The 18,634-nt window shown below is 46.1% G+C and overlaps 1 protein-coding gene across 1 annotated transcript in view; it reads left to right on the forward strand.

Annotated features, from left to right (window-relative positions):
* The first annotated feature begins 1,672 nt into the window (after positions 1-1,672).
* The window catches only part of LOC116581225 (zinc finger protein with KRAB and SCAN domains 1-like), a 61,438-nt gene continuing 44,476 nt past the window's right edge, over positions 1,673-18,634 (forward strand). The window contains 6 exon segments of the mRNA XM_032328312.1: positions 1,673-1,820; positions 10,926-11,441; positions 11,688-11,841; positions 14,062-14,153; positions 14,433-14,559; positions 16,942-17,779. Coding sequence (XP_032184203.1) covers positions 11,016-11,441; positions 11,688-11,841; positions 14,062-14,153; positions 14,433-14,559; positions 16,942-17,779 — 1,637 coding nt within the window. The 5' untranslated portion in view covers positions 1,673-1,820; positions 10,926-11,015.

Raw genomic sequence — 18,634 nt, forward strand, 5'->3', positions numbered from 1 at the left:
GTCTAGATTATGATATAAATAACAATAATCGTGGTAAGTAACATTGAGTGTTCACCATGTGCCAAGTGCTTTGCTGTGAACTTTATACACATTCAGTCATTTAACTCACACAGAGACATTGTGAGATTGGCGTCACCATGATCAGCTACCAGTTATTATCAATAATTATCAAATATTGTAATTATTAGTAATTAACTATCATCATTTTACAGATTAAAAAACTGAAAGCTTAGAGAGAGGTTATTAAAAAGCCCCAAACATGGGGCAGCTGCGTGGCTCAATAAGTTATGTGTCTGCCTTCAGCTCCGGTCCTGATCCCAGGGTTCTAGGATCCAAGCCGGCATTAGGCACCTCGGTTGGCAGGAAGCCTGCCTGTCTCTCTCCCTCTGCTTTCCCCCCTGCTTGTTCTCTCTCTCATGTCAAATAAATAAATAAAATCTTTAAAAAATAATATAAATAAAAAAGATATGACATATATCTGAAAGCGGAGGGAAAAGGGGTAAGTGGTGATAGGGAAGGAATAGGAGTGAGTTCGTTTCTCCACTTTGCGATTTTCATTTAATGATACTGTAATTGCTTTTTTTTTTAAATAAAGATTTTATTTATTTATTTGACAGATCGCAAGTAGGCAGAGAGGCAGGGGGTGGGGGGGGGGTAGCGGGAAGCAGGCTTCCTGCTGAGCAGAGAGCCTGATGTGGGGCTCCATCCTAGGACCCTGAGACCACGACCAACCCGACAGGAGCTGAAGGCAGAGGCTTTAACCCACTGAGCCACCCAGGCGCCCCCTGTAATTGCTTTTTAGTTTTCAAGTTTTTTGGGTTTTTTTCCCCCCAAGTGATCCCTCCCAAGGGATAGGAGTCATGGATCCACTGCTAAGTTCAGTCCTTCTCCTGAACTTGACTTGGAACACAGAGCAAATCTGCAGCCGTTAAAGCCCAGCCAGCCTTGCAGCACAGAAAGTGGAGCAAGGTTGAATTTCTCAGGTAAAAGTGAAAGCCAGGGTTGTGGTAGGTTGTGAAAGCACCCGGAGGGCGAAAGTTTTCAGAGTAAGCTCCTTTCAAACTGCTGTAGTAGCATATGCCACATGGACAAAACACGTGCTATATATATAGATATAATCAATCTATCTATCTATCTATCATCTATCTATCTATCTATATCTACGTTGATTGTGGAAATACATCCTATGTCCACAGGCCAAAATATTTGAAAACACCACGCACTCCATTGGACGAGGTCTCCGGGGCTAGAAAGAAGCTGGCATCGCAGGTTTGTGAAACCAGACACCCCGGCTTCATTTTGCTCGCCTTCTGTTGACACACCCTTGCTTCAGCGGCTCTGCCACAGGCATGCAATTACTAAGAATTATTATTGCTTGATAATAACTATAATTACTGGATGGAAAGCACAGGAGAAATCGAATTATCATATGGACTGCTGTGGGAGCCGGGCAGCCTGGTTGTCTGTGGGACTTCGGAACCCCGCCTCGCGTCCGTCCCCCGCGTTAACTCCCCGCGCACAAGCCGGGCGGGGGAGCCTCGCGGCTGGGAGCTTGAGCCGAGCACCGAGGCCGGGAGCCGGGTCCAGCGATTCGGCAACCGAGATGCAAAATCCTCCCGCGCTCCTAGAGAGAACCCGGAAGTGCAGCGCAGTCCCGGAAGGCGAGGTGCTGACACACTTCCGGCCTTTGTGACTCATTGTGTCTGTGTCGAGGCGTCGGGAGGGCCTAGGTCCGTGTGCAGCGCCCTTCGGCCGGCCTGAGCCCCAGAGTCAGCTCCCCTTTCTCGCCCAGCGCCCCCAGGCCGCTCCCGGGGCTCACGGTGAGACTTGGGGCCGGCCTCTGGGGAGGGCGGGCGGCGCCGCAGGGTGTGTGCGTGAGGGTGGGCTCTGCAGCTGCGGCCCCGGGGTCCCCTCCAGGAGGCTCGGACGGAATGTGGAGAGAGCCCAAGCCCCTGTCCGTCCCCAGACCCGGCGGTTGGAAGCGCCGTCCCCCGGGAGACGTCCCAACCCGCCCCAACCCGCTCCCCGGGCCCAGGCGGGGAGGGGGCGAGGGTCTAGTGGCCGCGGGTGCACGGAGACCTGGGGAGAAGCCGTCTGCGGGCCCCTTCCGGGCCCCTCGCCCGCAGTGTCATCATTGTCACTTGACGTTTCTGAGAACCGGGTTCGCGATCGAGCCGACCCCTGTCTGATATCACTGCCATCCCTTCGTCGCCATTTGCTTTGATTCCAGTGAAAGGGTTTGGGGAGTTTGTTGTTGTTGTTTCTTTTTTCGGGGTCCTTCAGGACCTCAAGGTGAAAAATGGGGAAGGCTGAGCAATGGACACGTTCTGAGGTGCCGCTTACGTGTTTCCAAATCACCTGCTTCTCACCCCACCCCCACCCCCAAGCGGTTATTAAAAGAGTATTTGAAGCTTAGAGTGGATAAAGACGTGATTTGGATTTTATACATCCCACTCGCTTTATGTCCTGCGGAATATTTTGAAGACCTTTAAAAATGATCTGTCCGGAAGATTAGGTGGATTTTTCTTTTCCCCGGTTCTGGATTACTCACTGCTTATCTTGGAGCGGGTGAAGAGTGAAGGGAGTTTGTGGAAATTGCACCAGGCCACTAGGAGACTGATGGCCTGAGTGACCTTGGATAGTACTCTTCTCCAGCTCTCAGTTTTGTCATCTTTGAATAAAATGAACTTGATTTTCTCAAAGGCCCTTCCAACTTTGAAAGTATTTGGTCCGTGTAACTGAAAAATTCAGCCACAGTTTAGCCTGACACGGCGCTCCTCCCCTCCCTTTCCTGCAGTGCCTCTGGCACACAATAAGATACTTTCATTATAGAGAGTGGCTGTTACATGGCCTGGGACCAAAGAAAGCATTTATTGTACAGGCCAGTGCAGGGCGGATTGGAGGTGGTCAGTAAATACTTGTTGAATGGAATTGTGGAGCATTCATTGTAACCAGATCAACGAAGTACTGTTGGTATATATGCTGGCCAAATGTGGAGAAATGGCTTACATTACATAGGGAACCAGAATGATAATTTGCCCCAGAATATATCTCCGAGTTTGTGTTGTCTCTGAGTTATCGTGCAAGATGCCCGTTAGTTATTTCAGGCCGTTGTCACCAGTGTTAATGTATAAACAAGGAAACTAGCTACTTAATATACATAGTCTTTTACTGATTCTCTGCTTGATCTAAACATTTAATTTTTTTCTGACTTTATATTGCATCTAAATACAATTAGGTGAGTGGTTATGTTAAATTTTACCTTGTCATTCTGAGGTACTCGGTATTCTTTGGGTAGGTGGCTGTCTTTTAAAGGGAGCCTTTTCATATTAAAAAAAAAAATTGGGGGACACCTAGGTGGCTCAGTCGGTTAAGTGTCTGCCTTCGGCCCTTCAGCTCAGGTCATGATCCCAGGGTCCTGGCATCGAGACCCAGGTTGGGCTCCCTCCCTGCTCTGTGGGGAGCCTGCTGCTCCCTCTGCTGCTCCCCCTGCTTGTGTTCTCTCGCATTCTCTCTCTCTCTCTCAAATACATAAAATCTTAGATTTTTTTTTTTTTTTGAAAGCTCTGTTCAGAAATCGGGATGGGGTGGGATGCAGTTTGTTTAAACTTTCAAGACTGTGCCCTAGAAAAGACTGGCCTGTTTAGAAGACAGCCTTTGAAATAAACTGAGCTTGTAACTCCCAAGCCCTTTTTGTAAGAAAATTGTTGATATTCATCCTTGGTGAAAACCAGTTGCTGGGGGTAATCTTATCTAAATCGGATAGGGTGTCAGAATGTTTTTCAGCTCGGAGGGATCCCAGAGGTAGTTTTCTGCTCCTCTCCCCCATGTGACAGATAAGGATACTAAGTGCCAGAGAGGTTAAATAACTCACTCAGGGTGTGTAACTTATTTTGGGAGACTAGAATGTAGGTATTCCAACCTTCGCTGCTTTCAGTATTATAGGACTTCTCCTGTTGCTTAGTCTTTTAAGCGGGCTGAGAATTGTAAAGCACAGTTATCTCTCTTACTATTTATTGAAAAAATTAAAGCACCTCTCTCTTGCCTACCAAATGCTGGACCCTGTTTTAAGTGCTTTATATCAGAGCGCATGGAAGCCTCTGCCTTCAGCTCAGGTCATGATCTCAGAGTCCTGGAATCGAGCCCCGCATAGGGCTCTCTGCTCGGCAAGGTGTCTGCTTCCCCCTCTCTCTCTGCCTGCCTCTCTGCCTACTTAGGATCTCTCTGTCAAATAAAATCTTTAAAAAAAAAAAAAAGTGCTTTATATCTGTTAACTCATGTAATCCGCACAACCCTGTGAGGCGAGTAACCTTTTTTATCCGCATTGCACAAATGCAGAGAGAGATTAACCTGCCTAAAATTATCGGCTGGTAAGTGGTGGTTCAGCTTATTGAAACTCTTCCGGGTAGCCCCTGGGGCTAAAATTTGAGGGAAGTATCGAGTGCTGCAGGCGTGGGCACAAAAATAGTAACACCACAAATTCAGTCAATTAATTCTTAAAAACTAATGTTCACAGGGAATGGTACTAAGTGGTCCAAGAGGTACAAAGAAGCCTGGCCTAGGGAGTCTGGCTGGCTCAGTTGGTGGAGCGGGTGACTCTTCTCAGGTTGGTGGGTTCGAGCCCCACTTTGGGCGTAGAGTAGAGCTTACTTTAGTAAGGAAACAAAGAAGCATACCCCTAGCACTAGTCCAGTTGAGGAAGGAGCATGAAAAATTTAAATTACAGAGAAAGATAAGAACTTTCCACAGCAGATGCTTGGCAGAGAGCATTTGGGCCAGAAGTTTAGAGAGAGGAGAAAAGATTGTTTGCTGAGATTGTCTGAGAAACCTAAAGTAAAACCCAGCCCTTCAACTGCCATTGGGACTTTTTCTTCCCCAGAGCAGGAGCAGAAATGTCCAGAGTTGGGGAAGAGGACCTGCCAACAGGGGGAAGAGGGAATGTGCCCGCGCCCTCATCTCTGTCCCTTTGAGTCTCTCTTCCTCTTCAGTCTCTTCCTTTTGAGTCCCACTGACTCCAGAAGTATCCCACTCTTTTTTTTTTTTTATACCCCCCCGACAAGCAAGCTCTTGGGGGTTGAACTCACAACCCCGATATCAAGAGTTGCACGCTCCGCCAACTGCCCCCCAAAATATCGCACTCTTTAAAACTCTGGTCTACGTGCAACACAGATCAAGATTCCTTTCCTTTTTCCTCCTTAGTATAGCTGAGACGGGTAAAATTTTCATAAAAATAGAGTTTTATGATGCTAGGCTAGTTTCCGCATCTGTCCTACTCAATTTTCCTGTTGAATGGTTCCTCCGCCACCACCACCACCCCGTTAGATTTGACATGATTCCTGCACGCATCTCCTGCTGTGTCTCCTTAGCCACACTGCTCTCTGGTAAAAACAGCGGGTGACAGATGAGGCCCGTTCTGGGTCATCATCCTTCACAGGCACCTTCCTCAGCCCCCCCTCTTGAAAAGAATGTGTGTGTACCCAGTAGCTCTTGCTTACCGCACGTGTTGGGACAGAATGAGCTCGGTATGATGGTTAGAGCTTGAACTGAGGGGTCCCACAGACAGAATTTCAAATCCTGGCTCTACCCTTTAATTGCTGTATGACCTTGGGTGTGTTCTTTAACGTCAGTAAACTTGAATTTTGGCAGTGTAAAGGGAGGTGATAATAGTAGCTGCTCTCTGCTGAGACTGTTCCGTGCAGAACTTCATATCTGGTCCACGGACAGCACTCAGTGAACACCCGCCCTTACTGTTATGCCTCTGAGAGAATGTTCTTGAATGGAACAACAATGAGGGGGAAGTGGCAGTTCAGCTAAGCTCTGAAGAATGAGGAGGATTTCAAAAGGCAGAGGAGACTGGGAGAGGAAATGCCAGACGCTGCTGCGCCGGGAGACGTGGATGGCGATCAGAATCCAAGGCCTCATTAGAAGATGCTCGTTTTGTGGTTAGAAAAGGCTCACACGGGAGAGGGGAAGAAGTCGATGATGGACCGTGAACTGTGAGGGGAAGCTAGGACCAGGTACTGGGGGGTGGTGCCTGGAAGGCATCGGGTTTTGGTAAAAATAATCTGAGAGTAAGGTAGGGCATGTAGTAGTGGGAAGGGGGACCTGGTGGATCTCGATCATTCTCCCCGGTGCTTGGAGACCAAGCAAGGAATTCAGTTCTCCTTGAATCCATGTAAGGAGAGGAATCCAGGCAGGTGAGATCCTGGGTTTTAGTGACTAAGGTATTAGTAGAATATCTGATCACTAATTGCCACTAACGGGAAATAAGTGGCAGGGGGAGAGGTGATATTTTCAGTACTTCTTGTTTCTGGAATTAAACCGCCAGGTCCTCTAACGGGTAAGTACAAAGACGACTTTTCCGTCTTCGAGGGGCTTAGAATTTAGTTGGGAAGTGATAGAAACTGCAGCGCAGATAATATGAGGAGAATATATGTGGCATAAATAAGAAGAAAGATCGAGGGTGTTCAGAAGAGGAAGGTATCTTATTTAATTTGGAATATCAGAGATTCTGTATTTTGAAGAGTAAGTACAAACTGGACCAACAAAGTTGTTATGGTGGGAAATTGTGCACAGCAGAGGCTTGAAGAGGGAACATCACACCTTGTGCGAAGGGAACATAAATGGCCAGATGGGCTGAAATGTGTGTGTCTGTGTCTGTGTGTGTCTGTGTGCGCACGCATGCGCGTGCAGAGTGGGGGAGTCACTACTAACAAAAGTAGTGGGAGATCAGACTAGAAAAGTAGACTAAGGTGTATTCTTTGAACATGAACTTGGTAGATAACGAAGGATTCACTGACTCTAATTGAGGGGAAGGAGGGAATGACCAGAAGCATTCTTTGACAATACTGCACCAACCTCGGTTTGTTGTTCGTGTTGGACTGGGGAGAAATTGCAGCTGGGAAACCAGGGGACCCTGTCACCAGTCTAGACGGGAGATGGGGAGCCTGAATTAGGGTGGTGGAAAGTAATCGTGGGAGGCGTAGCAGGAAAAGGTAGTCTTTCTTTTGACTTTGCAGAATGAAATTAGAGAAACTAAGGCTCATAGGAATTATTTAGCCTCTAGTTGAGAAGAAGCTAGGAGAGATCTCTCGGCCTGCCCACTCACTGCCTCTTCTGTGGAGGAAGCGTTCCCAGGGAGGTCTTGGCCATTCTGATGCCCCAGCTCCAGGGTGCCTCTTGCTAGAAGCTGCCTTGTTGACACATGAGTTATTTCGCTAGCTCCTCTAGCGCTGGTGTTGAAACCTCCTTAGAACGGTTGGCACGTTCTGCTTTGTACTATAATTATTTATGTAAAAATGGGAGTCATCTCTGTGTTCCCCGCAGTCTAGGAGGACACTCTGCCTACTGTAGATCTGGAGATGTTTAGGAATTTGAATGATTGTAGCTGGAAGGACTTTACAAAAGCCGCTCTGAAGTTGAGAAACATCTGTTCACTGCAGCAAGGACGGTGGGTGCAGAACTGGTCTGAAGGAAATCAGCGGGCAGGGCTGGAGGATGGTTTGCCCTGGGCTTCACCAGCTTAAAAATCATGGGGAAAAAAAGGACTGAATCCTCACATTCTCTCAGTTTATATAGAAAGCCTTTTTGGAGGTAGTGTTTGTTTTTTTTTTTTTAATCATCCTCATAGTCTGCTACTTTAATAAGGACTTTAATTTTTTTTTAAGGGCAAAAAAGTTAAGATAGAAAAACTAATCTGTGTGGTAAATCTCAGATTAAAGTCATAGTTTTTGCCACTGAAACAGTCCTCACTTTGGCGTCACGTATGCTAGAGCTAGAATGATACGGAGAAGATGAACGTGGCCTCCGCACAGGGATGCCCTGCAAATTCATGAAGCGTACTGCTAAAGACAAAACGAAACAAAAAACAGTCCTCTCCCAACCTGTTTTTGGACACACACTCCTATCTGTAAAAATTACTTTAAAAATTGTATACATGCACTCTTATCCCAGCATTTTGTATAATAAAACCAAAAAAATACATTAAATTGTGCTATTGAAAAATAATTTTTGTGCTTTAAATGCACGAGATTCCTTTTCCATCAAAATTATTTATAATCTTTTTCATGAGAGCCATGTAATTAAAATTTCCTTGCTACTTTAAAATTCCTGACTTGAGGGGCGCCTGGGTGGCTCCTTTGGTTAAGTGTCTACCTTTGGCTCAGGTCATGATCTCAGGGTCCTGGGATGGAGCCCTGTGTCTGGCTCCTTGCTCAGCGGGGAGTCTGCTTCTCCCTCTGCCCCTCCTCACCACTTGTGTTGTCTCTCTCGAATAAATAAAATCTCAAAAATATAAATAAATAAAATTTCTGGCTTTGGATGGTACAGCAGTTGGATGCTCTGTTTCTAAATCTTAAATTTGGTGCTGTTGAACTGAAAAAGAAAACCTCACAAAGATTTGTCAATTCAGGTGGAAGAAAACTCATTGTCAGCTCCGCTTAGTAACCCATGACTGGTCCTGTCCACTGTGCTAAATTTTGGTTGTTGAAATTCAGCTAGTGCATCTCCATTTCCCATACCTTTAAATCACCTGTTCTTAAAAACTCATCAAAAGGTGGGATGCCTGGCTGGCTCAGTCAGTAGGGCATGATCTTGTACATCAATGGTTCAAGCCCCACATTGAGCATAGAGCCTACTTAAAAAAAAAAAAAATCAAAAGGTGTTTCATGTTTTTAGAAACCAGATTTTTAAGATTCATAAAATTCTTCATTTGGAAGATTTTAAACAGTAGAAAATATTTACTTGTTTTTCAGTTGTATAGATGATGAAGTTTTTCCGGGATACTGAGTATCATTTTTGGCAGTAAAAATTACATAACAGGGGAGACTGTTTCCAGCATAGGACTGTCACCATAATAGTATGTATGTATGTATTTATTTGACAGAGAGAACACAGCAGGCAGAGTAGTAGGTAGAGAGAGAGGAAGAAGCAGGGTCCCCACTGAGCAAGGAGCTGGATGTGGGACTCGATTCCAGGACCCTTGGGATCATGACCTGACCCAAAGGCAGTTGCTTAACAAACTGAGCCACCCAAGTGCCCCATAATAGTCTTTTGTAACATTTTTTTCCAGCTACTTTGTTACTTATTGGTTGACATCTTGTTTGATTTTAGATTGACATTGGTTTTTACTTCCTAATCTGGGTGAGTAAGACCTTTCTGTAGATAGAAGCTTCATCTGTACAATTTGTTTCTTCACATGTATTTGCACCATTAGCATTTCCTCAAATTGTAGTTTCTCTGCCAAAGTCTTTAGGCTGCTTGTCTTTTTTCTTTTCTTTTGAGCTGTAATTGACATATAACGATATGGGAGTTGCAGGTATACAAAGTAATGATTTGATATTTGGGCAGAATGATCAGAGTTAATCTAGTTAACATCTAGAAAAATTTCAGATTTTTTTTTTTGCTTTTTTTTAACATAAAGATTTTTTTTTAAGATTTTCCTTATTTATTTGAGAGAGAGAGCACAAGCAGAGGGTCAGCAGAGGGAGAGGGAAAAGCAGACTCCCTGCAGAGCAGGGAGCTCGATGTGGGACTCGATCCTGGAACTCTACGATCATGACCTGAGCCAAAGGCAAACACTAAACCAGCTGAGCCACCCAGGCACCCAGAATGATTTTTTTGTGATGAGAATTTTTAAGATCAGTTGCCAAGATAACACGACACAGTATTACTAACTCTGGTCACCACTGTGTGTATTATATTCCTGTGGCTCATTTATTTGAGACCCGGAAGTCTCTCATTTGACCCCCTTCGCCCAGTTTGCCCAGCCCCCGTTCTTCTCTCTTATGAAAGCAGGATTCATTCAATGTAGATAAAATAATCTGTTATTCCACATAACCGGTCTCAGAGAAACTGGGAAATGCCACAGTACCTAAGAGTGAGCATGCGAAACGAGGGCACTTTGGCAGCTCTCTGTGGGGGAGGGAGGCTCCCACTTTTTCCCTGGGATGCACTCAGTGACATGGGACCGGTCAGCATTGAACCAACGGAGGGTGTTGATGGCAGTTGCACTGCGCCATCTGTAAAATGGCACTAGTGGTTGTGCCTCCTTGCTGGGGCTGCTGGGGGAGGAAAGAAGATGATGCGAGGACTGCTTGAAGCCCGATGCCTGGCGCCCGCTAAGGCCCTTCTCTCACCTGGCTGAGTGCTTAAGTGTCTGGTGTCCTAACCTGCCGTCCCCTGGAAGGTTAGGTGTTCGGACTCACGCAGAGTCCCGAGGCTCGAATTGGCCTAGTGGAGGTTTCTCTCTGCGAACCATTTTTTTTTCTTTTTTTTAAGAATTTCTTTACCCGAGGGGCACCTGGGTGGCTCATTGGGGTAAGCCTCTGCCTTCAGCTTGGGTCATGATCTCAGGGTCCTGGGATCGAGCCCCACATTGGGCTCTCTGCTTAGCAGGAAGCCTGCTTCCCCCTGTCTCTCTGCCTGCCGCTCTGCCTACTTGCAATCTCTCTGTGTATCAAATAAATAAATACAATCTTTTAAAATCATTTTCTTTACCTGAGAGAGATGGAGACAGCACAGGCAGGGGGAGGGCCTAGCAGACTCCCTGCTGAGCTGGGAGCCCAACACGGGGCTCCATCCCAAGACCCTGAGATATGACCTAAGCCTAATCAGGCGCTTAACTGACTGAGCCTCCCGGGCACCCCTTTTAAGATTTTATTTTTAAGTAATCCCTACACCCAGTGTGGAGCTCAAACTCAGCACCCCAAGATCAAGAGAGTCACTTGCTCTCCCGACCGAGGCAGCCAGGAACCCCTCTGCAAACCTTAATATATAAAGTGACCGTGAAAACAGGGCACCTCTGGAGGCTTTTTCTTTTGCTTTTCAGAGGTGTTTTCAGTGCCTCGATGTCCAGCTCTGTGTGAAGTGCTAGTAACACAGGTCACTTTTCATAAAAGTACTAATAATTTTGTTTCCTGTGTCAGGAACGGCACCGAAACATACCAGCGAACATCTCCCAGGCCAGGAAGGAGAGCACAGACCCTACTGGGATCAAGTCCACCCCCTGAGCCTGAATGATGACTGCAGAGTCCAGGGAAGCCACAGGTCTGTCCCCCCAGGCTGCCCAGGAGAAGGATGGGATCGTGATAGTGAAGGTAGAAGAGGAAGATGAAGAAGACCACATGTGGGGGCAGGATTCCGGCCTGCAGGAGACGCCGCCTCCCGACCCGGAGATTTTCCGCCAGCGGTTCAGGCACTTCTGTTACCAGAACACTTTTGGGCCTCGGGAGGCTCTGAGTCGACTGAAGGAACTTTGTCATCAGTGGCTCCGGCCGGAGATCAACACCAAGGAGCAGATCCTGGAGCTGCTGGTGCTGGAGCAGTTCCTTTCCATCCTGCCCAAGGAGCTCCAAGTCTGGCTGCAGGAATACCGTCCCGATAGTGGGGAGGAGGCCGTGACCCTCCTGGAAGATTTGGAGCTTGATTTATCAGGACAGCAGGTAAGACGAGGTGAAACCGATTCTCTGTAAGTAGCATCTGGGCTTTAAGCTTGGGGCAAAGAGCAGCTTACAGTGGAAAGCTGGCACTCGTCGTCCTTATGGTGGTGACTTTCTGCTCTGCTTGGATGCTGAAAGGTGTGCCGGCCTCCTGCTCCTGCGTCCATGGGTCCACTTACCAGCTTTTGGTTTGTTTAAATTCCTGTTTTAAAAGTGATTTACCCACAAGCCCACCCTGTTTATCCTCAGGTGCCAGGTCAAGTTCATGGACCTGAGATGCTCGCAAGGGGGATGGTGCCTCTGGATCCAGTGCAGGAGTCCTCCAGCTTTGACCTTCATCATGAGGCCACCCAGTCCCATTTCAAGCATTCAGCTCGGAAACCTCGCCTCTTACAGTCACGCGGTAAGAAGCAAGGTTTCATGTGGGAAAAAAACCAACTGGGTGGGGGTGCCCTCACTGTGTTGCTGAGGGCCTGTAGTTTTTTAAAAAAAAAAATGATGTTTTTTTTTTAAATCATTATACATTATAGTCAGTATTACTAAATATGGGGAGAATCTAATTTACAGACCAACCTCAGAAGATAATGTTAATGAGAAGGTAAATGAAATGTATGTCATGAACTTTGGTGGACATTACATTATTCTTGGAGTTGTTAGCATTTTGAATGTCCAGCAGATTTTTTTTTTTTTTTTAACACAAAATTGCTGGGAAGAGGTAATATATTTCCAGCCTGGGTTTTGAAACACTGGCTAATATCATAAGTTACCTTGAAAAGGATCATTTTTAATTTAATTTTATTTTATTTTTAATTTTATTTATTTGTTAGACAGAGATCACAAGTAGGCAGAGAGGCAGGCAGAGAGAGAGAGATGAGGAAACAGGCTCCCTGCCGAGCAGAGAGATTGATGGAGGACTTGGTCCCAGGACCCTGGGATCATGACCTGAGCCGAAAGCAGAGGCTTAACCCACTGAGCCACCCCGGCGCCCTGAAAAGGATCGTTTTTTAAAATACATTTTATTAATGTATAAAAATGTAGTATAGCCTCTTTTTCTTGCTTTCAGAAATTTTAAACAGTGAGAAAAGGATGGAAAAAACATTTTGTTTTTGTTTGAGGAACATGAGAAAAATCATTTCAAGGTCATACGTAAAAATCAGTTTAAATTTTTTTTTCCTTTCAGGGAAATATTAACAATATCCTTAACTAATTTAGAAATCAAAGTACGTATGTAGACTATCAGTAAAAATAAGAACATATTAAAAATCCCGTTGTTCAAGAAGCGTGGATAGAGGCACATTTCTCAACCAGGGTTCATTTGTGATGACATTTAAGGCTGGAATACTAGAACTTCAGAAAATATTCTCCTCTTGTGCATTCTGGAGAAATCTGTAAATCACTGCGTTGTGATGATTGATCCACCACTGTCCATCCAGTCCCGCTCGTGTCCTGTACAGGGTTTGGGAGGTTTTTCCATGCTCTGCACGGAGGGAATCAGAAAATTGAAGAGGATATTGGTAGCTTTCAGTGCCAGATTAGAGCTTCCTGTCCCCAGCGTAGCAGTTTTAGAAACCTGGGCACGGACCGTTGATGCTTAGTAAATAGTTTTGCAGGGAATTCGGCCATACGACTTTACCCTCAAATCCCTCTCAGGGCTGTTCTTCCAGAGTCTTTTTCCTAATTCTCAGAAGGTAAAAATGTTAACTACTTGGTCTTTCTGCACATTTTGCTTTAGCTTGCTTTATAACTGTATGGCTTGAAATAGTTACAAGGTTTAGTAATCAGTTTCAAATTCATTTCTCTTACGTCTTTGCAGCTCAGTAACATCATCTGTTTATCCAGTAACATTTCCAAATCTAATACAGCTTGGCAAGGGAAGATTTTAATTTTTGCAGTTTAAAAATCTGTATAGTTGTTCTTACACATGGCCTAGTGGATCGTGTGTGACCGTCAGCAGTGATCGTCTGCTAGACATCTTGTCTTAGGTCAGTGTCGACCCACATTTCTGCGAACTAGCAAATGTCTCATCGACATTTGAACCTTATAGAACGTTTAGTCAGAAAACTGTGGCTAAGTGAGGGAGAAAAGTAGGAGGACCAAAAATGGCCAGAAAGGACCCACTCTTTGTGCCCTGTGTTTCAAGATATTACCACTAAAGATTGTTAACGCTCGCGTTATATTTTCCACAACTCAAGGAGATTGTGATGCTCTGGTGCTGTTCCTTGGACTGGAGAAAATTAAATGGTGAGCCAGACTTGAATCATGGACCGGAAGTTACCCACTTCCATAGATAAGGAAGACTAGGAAGCCGGGTTGTAATTCTGGCTCTGCTACTCTTAGCTGTGTGACATTAGGCAAGTCATTGACTTTCTAGGTGTTTGGTTTCCCCCTCTTTAAATGAAAGGGATTGGACCAGGTGACTTTAAGGACCCTTTTCTGACTCCCTGTGACTTGGAATAGCAGAGGTCATACTTTCTCTTCGTTAGCTTCTCTGCAGTTACCTACTCTGTAGTTGAACACTGAACATCACACGTGCTGGGGCAGGAAAGAGAGGCCCCGGGCCCTTCTTGGAGGGGAGGCCCAGAGCAGAGCTGGTTTTACTCACAGCTCCTTTCTCCTCCCTCAGCTCTCCCTGCCACCCACGTTCCTGCCCCTCATCACGAGGGGAGTCCCAGAGACCAGGCGATGGCATCTGCACTATTCACAGCAGATTCCCAGGTGAGCGGTGGGCCCCTCTGCCTTCCTGAGACCCTCGTGTCTGCCTCTCTTCCTGGAGCTCTTTTAGCTCCCTCCACCCCGGACACCATCTTGATGCCCCTTCCCACAGAGTGGCCCCAGTCCCGCCCTCCCCATCCACCAGAACCTGGCATGATCACCTTTTCTTTCCCAGCATCCTGTAGGTTTGCAGTCAGCTCTGTCCCTGACTCCCAAGTTTGGGTGACGGGATTGTCCCTGAGCTTTGGGAGAACTGAGTGTGGGGATCTCGTATTATTTCAGGCAATGGTGAAGATCGAGGACATGGCCGTGTCCCTCATCCTGGAGGAATGGGGATGTCAGAACCTGGCCCGGAGGAATCTCAATAGGGACAACAGGCAGGAGAATTATGGGAACGTGTTTTCCCAGGGTAAGACTGATGCAGGATTATTGTCTAAGATTGTTTTGCATCTTCTTTTTTTCGTTAGTTGTGGGATTTCTGATGTGTTCACTTGAGAGTTGACAAGGATTGAGAGGCTACTGAGCCCCTTTTCTTCAGGCTAGATAGAGCGGGAGCACGTTTGTGTTCGCTTAACCCTCAGAGCCTGAAACCGTGAGTCCCTGATTCCAAGTGGATTTTTTTACTTTTAGGTAGTTTTTGCTGTTCGAAATCAGAAATACTCTTTTAAGTTCTGAGTTCTCACCTCTTCAGCCATTCTTCTCCAGTCCCCATCAGTTGTAGCGTAGGCGCCTCTGTCAAGGGGATGGATCCTGTATTTCCTATTCTAGAGGTCCAGGTGAGACCTAATCATCATCAGTCTAATCCTAACCTAGGACCGCATTCTTGGACTTAACAGTCATCCTTCCGTGGGCTTTCTGTCTTCTTCCATCCCATGAGCACTGCTCCCAGGCAGCTTTGTGTTAACTCATGACTTGTCCCTTACAATTAGGATTCCCCATTTCCAAACCTAATGGTGATCTTCTGCGGAGAAGTCTGCTCCTGGACGTGTAGTAAGAACAAAAACAAGCTCTCAGGGGCATCAACCATATAAGACAAGGTGACACAACTGACACACATTCCCATTTGTCCCCTTCCCTCTATCCCCGGAAGATCGTACTGCAAAGCAGCTCTCAAATGGGTTGTGTCATGGGATAGCCACAGTGAGACTTCTGCCTCGGGAGGACAGAGGGAGGGTGAGTGAAGGGAACTGAAGAAAGAAAGTTACTAAAGAAGCCTCAGGTTTTATTTTGAACCATAGACCTAACCGAGTGGTGGTTTCTTGGTACTTGCTCTTTGAACCAGATTCTGAAAATTAAGCCAAAGAACTGATCTGTGTTTCTGAGCTGGGTATTACCTACCCCATGATAACTTCAAAAAACAAACACTAGTTGCAGACGGTCTGGGAATTATCCCAGTAACCAAGGACTTTGGCTTGGAATTCAAAAGAAGTGGACCGATTTCCTTCTCTTATGACTGGTTCGGTATTTCTAGTGATTTCATCACTAAAGTCAGGGCGTAGGTACTACTCAGCTTTCCGTGGTTGCATTCAGGGGCCTCTGTGGGGTAGTGCAGGCCCACCGAGAAAGGGCTCTTAAAGCCCGCTAAACAAAGAATAGAATTGTAGTAACTTGGGTTTTTTCCTAGATAAATGTGAACGGCTATAAAGTAGTGCATGTGCATTGGACAGTTTTCATTCTCAATTTAAAAATAACAACAGACTGAATCTAACTGCAATAAAGATGTACTTCAGTGTTTTAATGTGCTGGTTTAATGACGGGATCAGCTTTGCATTTGTAAAATTTGGGTTTTTTACATCATCTCCTTTGTGGGCCATATCCAGAATTGTTTCCAGTTTCTTTTCTGTTCTTGGGTGTTCTCCCTGGTCTGTCGGTGAAGGTTTTAGTTATGTTTACTAATGCCCCAATCAGCTGCTTCCTCACCCTCAATCTGTGACAATGGAGCGCTGGCAGCTCTGTGCTACTCTCGCTGGAAGAGAGAAATTCCTGTGTCTGAAGACCGCTGTAACTTGCCATGGCCAGAGCTCCTGTGCTGTCCACTCACTGTGGACTTGTTAAAAATCTCACAGAACCAGAGTATTCACTTTTCCTTTATTAACTATGTATGTGTCTTCCTTTGTGGGCTAGTACCACTTACCGTTTCTACGAGGGACCTCTCTATTCCCTTTGTTCAAACTCATACTTAATATTAGAAACAGAACGTGATTTTTTCTTTAAAGATTTTATTTATTTATTTGACAGAGAAAGATCACAAGTAGGCAGAGAGGCAGGCAGAGAGAGAGAGAGGGAGGGAAGCAGACTCCCCGCTGAGTGGAGAGCCCGATGCGGGACTCGATCCCAGGACCCTGAGATCATGACCTGAGCCGAAGGCAGCGGCTTAACCCACCCAGGTGCCCCCATGATGTTTTTTTTTAATGTATATTCCTTCATATTAATTACTGGATGATCAAATCCTACAACTGTGAATTGTGACCCCTTATGTTACTTTGTTCCTCTCCCTTCCTTCCCTAACTTATTCTGCTCCCTCTGGTCTCCCCCCGCCCCCCTCCCAGGTGTGCATTCCCACCCTCTCCCGCTGCTCCCTCTGCTGTCCTCCCATTCAGCCCGCCCTCTCCTTCCCTAACTCTGCTCCCTTTTGTCCCGATTCATTCCCCTGTTTTTCTCCGATTTCATCTCCGATTAATACTGCAAGGTCATTTTGCAGGCAAGTAGAAGCTTCCGGGAAAACAGTGTCAGTTGATTAACCCACATATTCAAAAGAAAGTGGTGCCATTTGTATTTTCTATTGTGTCAGGTTGTGAAAACAGGAGTGAGAATGAGGAGTCGACCTCAAAGGCTGAAGTCGCAGAAGACTCAGCGCCACGTGGGGAGACAACAGGAAGATTCCAGAAAGATTTTGGAGAAAAACGTGAACAGCAGGGCAGAACAGTAGAAAGGCAACAGAGAAACCCTGAGGAAAAAACTGGAAGAGAAAAAAAAGATTCGGGCCCAGCTACGGTCAAGGAAAAAAAACCCACCACGGGCGAGAGAGGTCCAAGGGAGAAGGGTAAAGGTTTGGGAAGAAGTTTCAGCCTGAGTTCAAACTTTAACACCCCTGAAGAAGCTCCAACAGGAGCGAAGTCCCACAGATGTGATGAATGTGGTAAATGCTTCACGAGGAGTTCAAGCCTTATTCGCCATAAAATAATCCATACCGGGGAAAAGCCCTATGAATGTAGTGAGTGTGGGAAAGCCTTCAGCCTCAACTCCAACCTGGTCCTGCATCAGAGAATCCACACAGGAGAGAAACCTCATGAATGTAACGAGTGCGGCAAAGCCTTCAGTCACAGTTCGAATCTCATTCTCCATCAGCGGATCCACTCTGGAGAGAAGCCCTATGAATGTAACGAGTGTGGGAAGGCCTTCAGCCAGAGCTCAGACCTGACTAAGCATCAGAGGATCCACACGGGGGAGAAGCCCTATGAATGTAGTGAGTGTGGGAAAGCTTTCAACCGAAACTCGTACCTTATTTTGCATCGGAGAATTCACACCCGAGAAAAGCCCTATAAGTGCACTAAGTGCGGCAAGGCCTTCACGCGGAGCTCGACCCTCACTCTGCATCACAGGATCCACACCAGAGAGCGGGCCTCCGAGTACAGCCCCGCCTCCCTCGATGCATTTGGCGCCTTCCTGAAAAGCTGTGTGTAGAGTGAGAGTTCCAGAATTCGTCAACAAGCCATTTCCCCCTTTTGTTTCCAAAAACTGCTTCAGAGATGTGTGCCCACGGTGGGGAAAAAAAAGAAGGCCTCAACAGATTAAAAGGAAAAAAACTCACACTTCAGGATCCTTGTAGTTCCATCAGCAGTGTTCCGCCTTTGCATCGTCTGGTGGGCGTGTAATCCTCAAACACGATCCCTGCAGGGAAAAGCTAGTCCTATGGAGAATCCACACACTCTTTCCACACAAGATAAAAGCACACATACAGTCAGACGTCCAGCTTTTCAGTAATGAGGATACCTTTAAGGCGCTCTCGGACTCAGCAACCACAACATAGAATCGAAAGATTAAGATTGGCTCCAGGAAAGCCATACTGGGGTTTTTTAAGCTGCTTTCTGCAAACAAGCCCTACTTGGCCAACATCTTGGTATACCTTATTTCTCAAAAAAAAAAAAAAAGAGGAATCGCTAAAATAAACTGCATTGGGACGTGCTGCTCAACCTAGTTACATATACACGATAAGTTATATATATGATCACTGGTAGCCTGCCAAAGCTATAGAAATCTAGGACTGTGCTGATCGGTGTCAAACCAAAGATTTCTAGCTCTTCCTGAAAGAGGGTATGTGCACCAGTCTACAGTTCCAAAGGATCGCAACAAATGTAGATGGTTCTATCCTCATCGCTGAGATAAATCCTCCAGAAACGGCAACAATGATTCGAAACCCTTCTCCCCCTGCTTGAAATCCCGAAAGCACTGTCGCACTCCAAAATGCATTTCTCCACAAGTTA

Source organism: Mustela erminea, chromosome 20, assembly GCF_009829155.1.
Source record: "Mustela erminea isolate mMusErm1 chromosome 20, mMusErm1.Pri, whole genome shotgun sequence".
Classification (NCBI taxonomy): domain Eukaryota; kingdom Metazoa; phylum Chordata; class Mammalia; order Carnivora; family Mustelidae; genus Mustela; species Mustela erminea.